The following is a 13,192-nucleotide window of genomic DNA, read 5'->3' as shown; positions in this document are numbered from 1 at the left end:
TGGAAACACTTCCCGCCCACGCTACTTGGTGCCTCATCTGAGCTGCTGTGACATAGATTACCATAGTAACTAATTCGATGACCATAGTAACTAATTAGATTGCCATAGTAACTAATTAGATGACCATAGTAACTGGTATATCAGCCATAAGCACAGTTTCCAACCATTTAAATACTTTGTAAAGTTCAAGACTTACGTTCATCAGAAAACATCACTGCATATCATAATGGCAGCTACACTTTCCATCTTAAAGATCTAAAAAAAATATTTGGGAATATCCTGCAGGCCAGATTGAAAAGCTTAACGGGCCCCATGTGGCTCTCGGGCCTTGATTTGGCAAGTTCTGCAATACATGTACAATATGATGAAAAATAAAATGCAAGATTAGCCTCAAAACAGGCTCATCTTTTAGTGCTGGCAGCTATAGGCGTTAAGATACATTGTCGATGTTTTTTTGAAGGCTTTGTAAATTGTGACCAGTACCTTCACAGGTACTGTGTTCCACACATTTGCGCTCCTTACTAACGTGGACCCCGACTTAAACAAGTTGAAAAACTTATTCGGGTGTTACCATTTAGTGGTCAATTGTACAGAATATGTACTGAACTGTGCAATCTACTAATAAAAGTATGAATCAATCAATCAATTACTGACCAGGCCGACTTACTGTGCAGAGGAATATAACAGTCACCTCTGACGGAGCCTCAAGTGACACGCTCTCGGCTGTTTCTTTGGCGAATGAACTTTGCTAGAGGATTTGGAACCAATCCATGCAGTACTTAATAGGTCACTTTAAAGTCTGCAAATGTGTGAAGACTGTCCCAGTTTAAAATACTGTATTTTTTTTAGGATGGCAGTGATGATAGTGCCAAGGTTTTTTTTTTATCCATAAACTTTATTGCTTCTTTGTACAAGATTTACAATGTCCTTCTTTTTTTTTTCTTTTTTTAACTCTGACCAGCCTAAGACATGCTGGTAAGGCAATAGTTGAAGTGGCTGAAAATCATCAAATACCAATACAATTTGCAGCTTCAGTTGACATTTAATTTTGAATTGCACGAAAATTCGCGAGATTAAACTTGATTATTTTACACAATTTACCAATATGGCTGACAATTTGTATTCTTTCTCCATTAAAATATATGTCAGGGTGAAATTATACTTTTTTTTGTTTTAGTTACATACATGTCTACAGTTCTAGAAACGTCAGACCATAACACAGTTTTCGATGTACAGAATGTACAAAAAAAGGACATCTCTTGCCTTTCAATCGTTTTATTTTCAAGTGATGTGCAACGTGAATTTTCACAGTTGAGCTCAACCACCACTATAAACCATTACCCAAAAGAGACAAGTGGAGGGAAAAAAAGAGAAAAGCACGAGGAAAACACGGTGAAATAGCACCCAAACGCACACACGGGTAATGAGATGAACCATGACGTAACACACGCAAACTTCCCTAGCTTGTTTTACTGTAAGTCGTGACTGGTGTTCAGATTATAGTTTATCTGTAATGCTTATCAGGTGAGACTAAAATGGGGGGAGGGCAATCCAAATGTATCACTCGTGCATGTAAGCTTCAGGATAAATCTACATGAACTAAATAGAAAATAAAATAAGAAAGGGGGAGGGGACAAAAGACAACACAAATAACACACTGAGATTTCAAGTTATAAAAGAAACTGAAATTTAAAAACTGTGCAAGTACAGCAAACCTATAGTACAGTATACTACGCATAACAAAAAAAAAATTAAAATACAGTACTGTTTTTTTCAGTAGAAATCCTGAGTTATCCGTTCCTGGTTCAACGACTGTAGCTTTGTGGGTGAAGCTTCATTTTGTTCTAATTCTACGGTGCTCAAATTCATCACAAATGGTTACTTCCCTTGGATGATTGTAATGAGATTACGGAACCTCTTTCAGGGTCAGGGGTCACTCTTGAGATAAAAGTGTAAGGGTGTGTGTAGTGCAAAGATGACACAGGAACTTGCGTAAAAAAAAAAAAATGAAAACGCCTCTTAGCCTTGGCGTTTTTTTCTTCTGTGTAAGATTGTCGAAAAACAAAGGAAAGCAGCACCAACTGTTAGTCCTCTGCATGTAAGATGGATTCATGAAGGGTGCTTCGCAAGTCTGTATAGTCCAGTACTGTTGAAGTGGAGAGTGAATCAGTGCAATGCTGAGTTTAAGACTTTTCAGATATTGTTCATCAAGGGGAACACTTTTCAAGTCAGATGCCCCTACTTGCAGCCACAGGCACATTGGCATTGTGAGTGACCTGCACTAAATTCCACGTCACTTCAAGCCTGCACCCATGCACCAATGGAACTAAAGTGATTTCACTACCAGACAGAAGCACACAAAACACACTTACACTAAAGTCATATAAAGACACGTAGCCTAAATCACAGTTCCAAGAGTTATTGCTACTACATCATTATTTTCCGACATCCAGAGCAGCTTTTACAAGACCTCAAATGCGTTTTTTTTGGCATTTAAGCGAAAGGCTGTTTTAACCTTTTCCAAATTGTTGGAATTAACATTTCGGAAAGCAACTTATACAGAGCTCAATGCTCCACTGAGCTGTTCACAAATTGTTCACAAACACAAAATGGCCTGAAATGTCCTTATTATTCTCCTCCTAATGGAACATCGCTGAAGTCTCTGAGGTAAGCCTGGTCGTTGGTCTGAACTTCCCACTTAGTATTGACACAAAGTTCACTATTGTCATTTCTCCAATGTGGAGAGGGAGTATTTGAACATTAAATGTGAAATGTTGTCCTCGAATGTGACACAAAATGGACGCCAACTCATGGATTGTGTGGCATGAACCACCTATGCAAGTGGATTCTCAAAATCAAATGTCAAAATAGCTCAAAAGCCACATAGTGTATTGTTTGACACACGGACGTTTGTGGAAGAGCGCTGGACATTAAAATATCGTACAAGCTGCAGAAACAATATTGTAAATTACTACAACTAAAGATCAAAAGAAGTCACCTATTAATGGACCTTTAAAGATTTGACTTGAAGGGACATCTAAATAAATCTGAGCCAACAAACTAACGATGAGTTATGGTACTCAACTTACCCGTATCAATATATAGTTTTTATAAGTATTTATGTTCATCATATATATTGTTTTAGTATATATAGAATTTTACTTTATCTTTAAATGTAGCATCCATTTCTCGAGTGAGCACATCAACTTTGCCGCTAAAACAACATAGAACAGCATGGCTCAAAAATTAGCAAGCACGTTGAATAATTGCACTTATGATTCATTGTACGGTTTTCTAGAGCAAGCATCAGTGTGGGTAATTGGTGCTGTCTGGAAAAAAAAATACTGCAAACTTTAAAAGCACCCCTGTCTTGATCTTGTTAAACCAAAAGGTTAAACGGCTTAAGACTTATCAAAATAATGGTCTTTGTGGTGCAAACCCCGAGGTAAGACCAGGCACAAGGCAGGCAGGACCACACCGTTCCCTCTTTCTCTGTTTGGGTTCACTAAACGAGCCAAACTACCTCAGAGAACCCTTTGTAGACACTGTGGGTAGAGTTTGGCCACCACACATTCAAAATGGCGTCCCAAATCCCAGAGACGGTCGGGTGTCTCATAGACTTTGGTCCATAAGTCTGCCTCGTCGTCATACTGGTATAGGGAGTTCTTGCGGCTGGTGCGGAACACATGCTCCTCCACCATGACTTGTGTGGCCCGTACAAACAGATGTAGTTTGCCTTGCAGCAGCATGGCCTTGATGTACGGGTTTGTGGCTTGATCAAAGGGAAGATCTCTCTTACGGCTCCAGCTGTTCTTCTCAATGTCGTAGACCTCCACTGTGAAGGTGCGCTGGTGATTCTTGCAGATGCCCCCGATGAAGTAAATACAGTTCTTGTACAGGGCAACCAGACTCTGGCTCCGAGGGACGCTCATCGGGGAAAGATGACTCCAGTAGTCCTTGCGAGGGTCAAAGCAGAAAAAATATTCACCTGAGGAGAGTAAGGGACAAGATTGAGCTGTACTGTGCAAATGTTTTGAAGTAACAGTGTCAATTTTCTACTTTCCATAGCATCAAAAACAATGTGCCCTTTGGCAAAAATATGTATTATATACTATATGACATTCGTAGAAAACTCAATTTAAAAGTAACACTAAAACTTAACTATTTAAACTAACATAGACTGCAGGGAATTGAAATGTAAAATGACATTTCCAGGGTTCTTTTGCCCCACTGTCTTGCATTGGAAGTGTGTTATTAAAAACAAGTCCAGGCTTGAGAAAAATATAGAAGCCAACAAGTGTTGCATTGTGTGCACACAAAATATTTTTCACTATGATGCATAAACATACCTTGGAGGACATAGATTCGATCTCTGTACTCCACAGCACTGTGAAACTCCATGGCCACTGGCATGGGACTCACTGCCGTCCAGCAGTTGTCCCTGGCATCATAGCACTCTACTGACTTTAATGCGTTTCGACCATCTCCTTCATACACTCTGCCACCCAGTGCGTAAAGTTTCCCACAGCAGTGCACCAGGCGACAGCCAATCCTTGCTCTCAATAAAGGTGCATGTGGTAGCCATCGGTTTCCCGCATGTTCATATTGCCAGAAGTCACTCTCTGCCCGATGGTCTATGGACACCTCGCTATTGCTTGGTCGGTAGCCCCCAGCGATGTAGATGTCATTTTCGAAAGACACCAGGATACCAACCTCTCGGAGATCGTTGGGTGGTTTGCACAGTTTAAACACCCTCCCTGTGGCCGTGTCTAGACAAGGCACTGTCTGCTTCTTCCCTGAGTGTTTGTGAGCAGCATCAAAGCAGATAACCATCTCAGAAGCAGTCATTCCCAGGCGCTGTGGGCAACCGTTGGTGCCAGCGAGGCGGGCTTTGGCCTCAACAGGGTCTTTAGACAGGGACAGGGCACAAGCAAACGGCGCAGGTATCCGACTGAGAAAAGTGTCATCGAGCAAAGGCAGACGAATGCAGAGGGAAAACACCTCAGCAAGATGGGCCTCACGGGCAGGCAGATCATGCTCCAGCCAGCGGACTATGCTTTCATAAACATGCTCTTCTTTCTCCACATTGAGGTCGTCATTGTTCAAAATGCTGACCAGCTGTTCCTTGGTCATTTGAAGAAACTCTTGCTCTTGTGAAACACACAGGAACTGTCACACCCCCCCCCAAAAAAAACAACACAATTAAATTTAGTTAAACACAAACACTGATCATGTAATGTTTTTTCACAAGTTGGGAATTTACAGTCATGTTCATGCAATAAAAGATGCAAGTGTTATAAGGATAGAGAGAAATTATTAAAAACTGAACACTGACAGTGTTAAACCTCAGCTTCATAAGATTAAATTGCAAGCACCTAAAGCCCAATGACATGTTTCATCTTCTTGTCATTGTTCGCAATAAAAAACACAACGTAACGGTCATCATATTTTCCTAAGACTAGCCAGTTTGGCCTTTGCATTTCTTCATGAAATGGATGGACTTAAACATTTGTACATTGTGCTGTTCTGATCAGTAGCAAAGGTTGTGCAATTACTGTGTCCTGAGCGAAGTGACTGATTTACCTGGTGTCACAGTAAGAGTAATCACCAACCCTTAACAGTAAGTCAGTCTTTGAAGGTTTCCTTTACTGACATAGTGGTTCCTATTAGTGACGAAAATAAAATATTGATAACACCGTTACTAAATCTTTATGCTACAACGTCGATTCATCCATCCATTCCCTTTGGGGTCGCTGTTGCCTATCTCAGCTACAAACGGGCGTAAGGTGGGGTACACCCTTGACAAGTCGCCACCTCATCGCAGGGCCAACACAGATAGACAGACAACATTCACACTCACATTCACACACTAGGGCCAATTTAGTGTTGCCAATCAACCTATCCCCAGGTGCATGTCTTTGGAAGTGGGAGTAAGCCGGAGTACCCTGGAGGGAACCCACGCAGTCACAGGGAGGACATGCAAACTCCACACAGGAAGATCCCGAGCCCGGGATTGAACCCTGACTACTCAAGATCTTCGTATTGTGAGGCAGACGCACTAACCCCTCTTCCACCGTGATATCTATACTTTTCATACGTTAGTTATTTCAGATCATGTATCACATTACCAAGAACACTGTAAATTAACTAAATCATTGAGCTTGTGTCTAAATGAAAAGTGGTTAGTGGTATATATATATATATATATATATATATATATATATATATATATATATATATATACACACTGTATTCTTTAAGTCGCTACGGAGTATAAATCGCACCTGAAGAAAATGCATAACAAAGAAGGAAAAAAACATATTTAAGTCGCTCTGGAGTATAAGGGAAAATTTATTTGATAAAACCCAACACCAAGAATAGACATTTGAAAGGCAATTTAAAATAAATTAAGAATAGTGAACAACAGGCTGAATAAATGTATATTATATGACGCATGGGCTTCACGGTGGCAGAGGAGTTAGTGCGTCTGCCTCACAATACGAAGTTCCTGCAGTCCTGGGTTCAAATCCAGGCTCGGGATCTTTCTGTGTGGAGTTTGCATGTTCTCCCCGTGAATGCGTGGGTTCCCTCCGGGTACTCCGGCTTCCTCCCACTTCCAAAGACATGCACCTGGGGATAGGTTGATTGGCAACACTAAATTGGCCCTAGTGTGTGAATGTGAGTGTGAGTGTGAATGTTGTCTGTCTATCTGTGTTGGCCCTGGGATGAGGTGGCGACTTGTCCAGGGTGTACCCTGCCTTCCGCACGATTGTAGCTGAGGTAGGCGCCAGCGCCCCCCGCGACCCCGAAAGGGAATAAGCGGTAGAAAATGGATGGGATGGATGGATATATGACGCATAAATAACCAACTGAGAAGGTGCCTGGTATGTTAACGTAACATATTATGGTAAGAGTCATTCAAATAACTATAACATATAGAACATGCTATACGTCTACCAAACAATCTGTCACTCCTAATTGCTAAATCCGATGAAATCTTATAGGTCTAGTCTCTTACGTGAATGAGCTAAATAATATTATTAGATATTTTATGGTAATGTGTTAATAATTTCACACATAAGTCGCTCTTGAGTATAAGTCGCACCCCGGCCAAACTATGAAAAAAACTGCGACTTATAATCGGAAAAATGCGGTAAATATATATATACATATATGTACACATATGTATACATATATATACACAAATATATACATATATATATATATACACATATAGGTATATATATATATGTATATATATATAGGTACATATATATATACCTATATATATATACATATATATATATATATACATATATATATATATATATATATATATATATATATATATATATATATATATATATATATATATATATATATAGGTATACATATATACCTATATATATATATATATATATATATATATATAGCTATATATATATATATATGTATATATATATATATATATATACCTATATATATATATAGCTATATATATATACCTATATATATATATATACCTATATATATATATACCTATATATATATACCTATACATATATACCTATACATATACATACCTATACATATACATATACATATATATATATATATATATATATACCTATACCTATATATATATATATATATATATAAAGATGGAAAGGATACGACGCAACACTAATCTGACAAGCAAGAAAGCCTTGATTTATTCAGGTAAAGTTTTCTAAATCATTCATCATCTAGGTGTCATTCAATTACACATAGCAATTGCAATAAAACAGCCATTGCAAACTGTGCATTTATCCTTTTATCAAAGGCTATTTGAAGTATAATACAGTATAAGATAACGCAGTCAGTGCAGAATAATGGCATCATTTGTTTCACCCTGTAATTGTATGTTGTTTGAAGATGATTCTGTAAGAGCAACATTAGAAATGCACTACTTATAAAAATTTACCAGACACAAAGGCATATTTTCCCAAAGAACCGGTTTTCAATCGATATTGTCGATACAGGGCTGAATTTTACTTGGTATCAAATCGGAAAGAAAATCAATTATATCGCACATCACTAGTTCTTATTTATAGTCATGCTCTTAACAATACACCATAAACTATTCATTATTAAAATAATGCAACTCCAGTTTAGGAATTCCTGCCCTCTAGTTTTCACTGTCTTTTTTAAATTTTGTTGTATTGGCTTGGCTCAGTAAATCTCAGTTCTAATTGACTATGTCAAAATAATATCACAGGAAACTGCAAAAAAAGTATTTCACTGACTGCATCAGCAGCAATTACACTTGAGGAAAAGGCTCTACTGTGAAACTTTCTTGGGCCGTGTCTGTTAGTCATGTTAAGCAAAACTAATTTTATATAACAGGAGCTCGAATGCAGCAAGAAAACAAACAACTACAGCACAGATGAAGAATATGGAGCATAGTACTGTGTGCAGATAATATGATATAATACTAGCAGTTAGTGTAATGTGTAATTCCCAACCGATAAGTCATAATGTGCCGTGTTAAACTGACCTTTTTACGGATGTATTCTTGTGAGCGTTCCTTCAGCTCCTGATGCCCATAGGCATCAGCAAACATGAAGACCCCTATACAGTTCTGGGGGTCGAGCCTGCTAATCATAAACTGGGCACACTGGTCCTGTAGGGCAGGAATCTGGAAGATGCTGGCTGCAGTGAAGAGGGCTTGGACATTGGACTCAGAGAGCGTGACCCTGGACGTGTAGGCATAGTCTAAGACGAGGTGCATAGATTCCGATTCCACCCCAACGATTCTGACCTTCCGCTGGCTGCTCTCTGTAAGGCCACTAGTGAACATGGACCTGGGTGGGTTGAAGAGACGCACGTTGTTAAACCATGACGGTGACATTTTACCGGCACTGAGCATTTCTTACCTAAAATAGGGGCTGATGGCTGCCAGGACATTCCGGTGGCACGAGAACGTCTTGCCATGGTCCACCTCTACGACGATGTCTGTAAGCTGAGCTTCATCATACAAGGATTTCAGCTGCTGAAGTATATTGCAGGCGTGAACGGCATCTACTCCGTTGTAGTTGGTGCTAGGAGGTGTCCCATTTTGAACTTGTAACAGCTTCCCTACCTCTGAACAACACAAAGAAAGAGGAGATGCAAAGAAAGCATGAGATCAAAAAGTAAATAGAAATAACAAAATACTGATAAAATAAATTTTTGGTTTGTAATGTGTCAGCACACTGCTTACTTGCTTAAAATTGAATATTATATTTTAAAAGCAAAATGTTACTAGAGCTGCAACGATTAAATCGATTAGAAAAAGCTTTTATTTACATTCTGTTCCTTGGAATAATCATTTAACGAGTGTAAGTAATAAAGATTGATCCAACATGGACCGCATGTAGTGCCCGGAACTTTAAATACATGGACATTTAAGCACAATCGCTGCAATAGAGCGCAAATGAGAACAGTGGTGTGTGGGTGTCTGTGACGGAAACAGGACAATGCATACATACATTATTTGTTTTCAAAACAGTTACAAAATAATGGGACCCCAAAAATTTACTGTGGGACCCCATTTTTATGACTTGATGGGGTCCCTTGGATTCCATTTTGAAAATTTGCAGCACCAACACTGATACAGTGTTTCATATTCCTGTATTCAAGCAGAGTGGTACTGTTTAAACTGTGTGTAATGTTGCCCAAAAAATATTGCATATACTTGTTGAATAAAACCACTGTCTTTTTTTTTATGAATAGATAGCCCAACTACGTTACTGTATTTCAATGTCCAAGTGTTTTCTGAGGTGGTACTCGGTCAAAAAAAATTGAGAACCACTGCTCTTAGGAGTAATTTATACAATGTGTGTTTGTGCTGGACTGAAGAACCTCCATTGTCTCAAAAAACTTTTCAGGCGGTCAAACTCAACCAGTGGATTGTTATAACATATGGGCCAAATTGCCAAAATTAAAGCCAGGTAGTGTGTCTTTTGTTCAGGTAAATGTGACCATGTTGACCAATGCAAGTTTATAAATTCAAAACACTGGTGGAAAGGATTGTTCCAGATGTTGGCCACTACTTCTTTCAGTATCGACTGGGACTGAAAACGAAACCCATTTGCTAAATATTACACTTTTACATTGAAAAGACAACTATGAACTTTGTAGCATGACAGCTTTTTTAATGTAAACAAGATTCTTGCCACGCGTGTTAGGGCACATCTGTGGAATTTAAAAGGGCAACAAGACACTTAAATTGTACCTCTTGAATATTTACGTTTGTAGAGATAACTAAACTTTCTGGACGCACACCTCGCGTCGAGCAACGTTAGCTTCTTGCCGGGACAAAGACTTGCAAAGAGGGGATTGCAAAAACACTGAGCAGCAGATGGTTAGCAAGCTCGCTAGCAATACATTCATCGATGGCTACCTAGGCTGGAATTGAACTTTTTTAAATGACTGTCCCCATGATTACATATTGTCAGTCCTGAATATGTTCATATCAATTAAAAGAAGTAAGTTTTGTTCGGTTAACGTGAATGAATGCTTATAGCTCAATATATTTACATATGCATAAAGTTTTTTTATTTTGGATTATTTTTTGATGAATTAAGTAACATTTATTACAACCTTTTTCCAAAACGCAATATAGAATGTGAGATACAACAGGATTATGCATACATTCATCATTTTTTTTCAAAACGGATATAAAATAGCGAAACCCCAAAAATTTACTGTGGGAACCCCTTTTTATGACTTGATGGGGTCCCTCGGACGCCATATTGAAAATTCCTAGCACCAACACTGTTACAGTGTTTTATATTCCTGTATTCAAACACAGTGGTACTGTTCAAACTGTGTAATGTTGCCCAAAAAATATTGCATATATTAGTTGAATAAAACCACTGTCTTGTTTTCAATGAATAGCTAGGCCAGTGGTTCTTAACCTTGTTGGAGGTACTGAACCCCACCAGTTTCATATGCGCATCCACTGAACCCTTCTTTAGTGAAAAATAAAATGTTTTTCAAATTCAAGACAAAGTTATATGATCATTTACTGGTGCACAACCGTGCATGAACATCACCTTGTTCAAAGAACAAAACCAACACAGTGCAAGAACTCGTGACAAATTACACACCTGCAAATCAGTTTGGGTTCTGCTGTCGCCGTATCCCTAATATGCCGATTGGGAGAAGTTTTTATGTACACAATGAGTCGGGTGCGGCTTGAGTGGAGGATCTACTGAACCCCTGAGGCCGACTCACCGAACCCCTAGGGTTCGATCGAAACCTGGTTAAGAACCACTGAGCTTGGCCAAATACGTTACTGTATTTTAATGTCCAAGTGTTTTCTGAGGTGGTACTTGGTGAAAAAAATTTGAGAACCACTGCTCTTAGGAGTAATTTATACAATGTGTGTTTGTGCAGGACTGAAGAACCTCCATTGTCTCAAAAAACTTTTCAAGCAGTCAAACTCAACCAGTGGATTGTTATAAGATATGGGCCAAATAGGCCAAAATTAAAGCCAGGTAGTGTGTCTTTTGTTCAGGTAAATGTGACTGTGTTGACCAATGCAAGTTTATAAATTCAAAACACTGGTGGAAAGGATTGTTCCAGATGTTGGCCACTATTTCTTTCAGTATCGACTGGGACTGAAAACGAAACCCATTTGCTAAATATTACACTTTTACATTGAAAAGACAACTATGAACTTTGTAGCATGACAGCTTTTTTAATGTAAACAAGATTCTTGCCACGCGTGTTAGGGCACATCTGTGGAATTTAAAAGGGCAACAAGACACTTAAATTGTACCTCTTGAATATTTACGTTTGTAGAGATAACTAAACTTTCTGGACGCACACCTCGCGTCGAGCAACGTTAGCTTCTTGCCGGGACAAAGACTTGCAAAGAGGGGATTGCAAAAACACTCAGCAGCAGATGGTTAGCAAGCTCGCTAGCAATACATTCATCGATGTCTGGAATTTAACTTTATTTTTTTTAAATGACTGCCATGTTGTCACTCCTGACAATGTTCATTTTAATCGACAGCAGTGAGTTTTGTTCAGTTAACGTTAGCCGATGAACATTGACGCTCAACTTTTAGCGTCAGCAAGCTAATATTTAGCGAGATAAAAAACACCCGATGATAAAAAAAAACTTCCGGCTCCTTCTAGCCCAAACATATTAACAGTGTCTAAACATGACATCGTACGGCGTAATATATGTGCCTTGTGTAGTTATAACACCGGTTGAGGACAACTTTCCTTGTCATGAAGAAGTGTTTACACAATCAGCTGGAAGGCAGCAAGCTAACCGGCCGAAAGTTAGCCGAACGGCTAACATTAGCCGCGAAGCTAACCAGACACTTTTGAGGAGTCTTTTTTTTTTTTCAAGCTCGGCCTCCTGTAACATGTCGCGTCTCGATACATTCGCCTGGGAGAATGTTTGTCAGCGCGTACGACCTCGTAATTGACAACTTAAACCGTGTTATTCAGGTCTGGGTTAACACACATAAAATAAAAAAATAGGAAGGTTTTTTTTGCTAACCTGCACTGGCAGCCATTCTCTCCAGTCTGATCTCGGCAGGGGAGACCGTGCAGAGTGAGTGGAGCCCCGGAAACAAGGAGGAGCCAATCAGAAGCCGGGGCACCGGTGCATCAGCCAATCAGAAACCTTTTTTCTAAAAAAAAAAAAAAAAAAAGGACAACAACTTTATGGCTTAATGCAGTGGTTCTCAAAAGGGGGTACGCGTACCCCTGGGGCGGTGCTTCTTAACCTTTTTGGAGGTACCGAACCCCACCAGTTCATATGCGCATTCACCGAACCCTTCTTTAGTGAAAAATACAATTTAATTTTTTTTTTCAAATTCAAGACAGAATTACCGTATTGGCCCTGCAATCTTCAGCTTATACATGCTGCCGCTACGCAAATACGGTGTTAGCTTTCACTGTTATGCTGGTTACACCCAACTCTACATGCCCCTAAAGCTGACCAACACGCCGGATTGTAGTCAGCTGGAGGCGTGTCTTAATGAAATTAAACAATGGAAATTGGCCCTAGTGTGTGAATGTTGTCTGTCTATCTGTGTTGGCCCTGCGATGAGGTGGCGACTTGTCCAGGGTGTACCCCGCCTTCCGCCCGATTGTAGCTGAGATAGGCGCCAGCTCCCCCCGCGACCCCGAAAAGGGAATAAGCGGT

The 13,192-nt window shown here is 39.4% G+C and overlaps 1 protein-coding gene across 1 annotated transcript; it reads right to left on the bottom strand.

Moving 5' to 3' along the window:
• Positions 1–1,259: 1,259 nt before the first annotated feature.
• Positions 1,260–12,669, bottom strand: kbtbd8 (kelch repeat and BTB (POZ) domain containing 8). Its single transcript, XM_061874941.1, has 5 exons — positions 12,542–12,669; positions 8,916–9,123; positions 8,537–8,843; positions 4,350–5,169; positions 1,260–3,988 (listed from the first exon to the last, which is right to left on the bottom strand). Exons 1-5 carry the CDS (start codon positions 12,555–12,557, stop codon positions 3,525–3,527), a joined length of 1,815 nt encoding a protein of 604 aa, XP_061730925.1. The 5' UTR covers positions 12,558–12,669; the 3' UTR covers positions 1,260–3,524.
• Positions 12,670–13,192: the final 523 nt, after the last annotated feature.

Source organism: Nerophis ophidion, linkage group LG16 (genome assembly GCF_033978795.1).
Source record: "Nerophis ophidion isolate RoL-2023_Sa linkage group LG16, RoL_Noph_v1.0, whole genome shotgun sequence".
NCBI classification, from domain to species: Eukaryota; Metazoa; Chordata; class Actinopteri; order Syngnathiformes; family Syngnathidae; genus Nerophis; species Nerophis ophidion.
This window is presented reverse-complemented; position numbering and strand designations above follow the sequence as displayed.

Bases quoted from the DNA above. Each gene is read 5' to 3' on its own strand.
- kbtbd8 (XM_061874941.1), bottom strand. The intron at 8,844-8,915 runs GTAAGAAATGCT...CAACCCACCCAG, and splicing joins GCCATCAGCCCCTATTTTAG to GTCCATGTTCACTAGTGGCC. The intron at 5,170-8,536 runs GTCAGTTTAACA...GGGGTGTGACAG, and splicing joins AAGAATACATCCGTAAAAAG to TTCCTGTGTGTTTCACAAGA.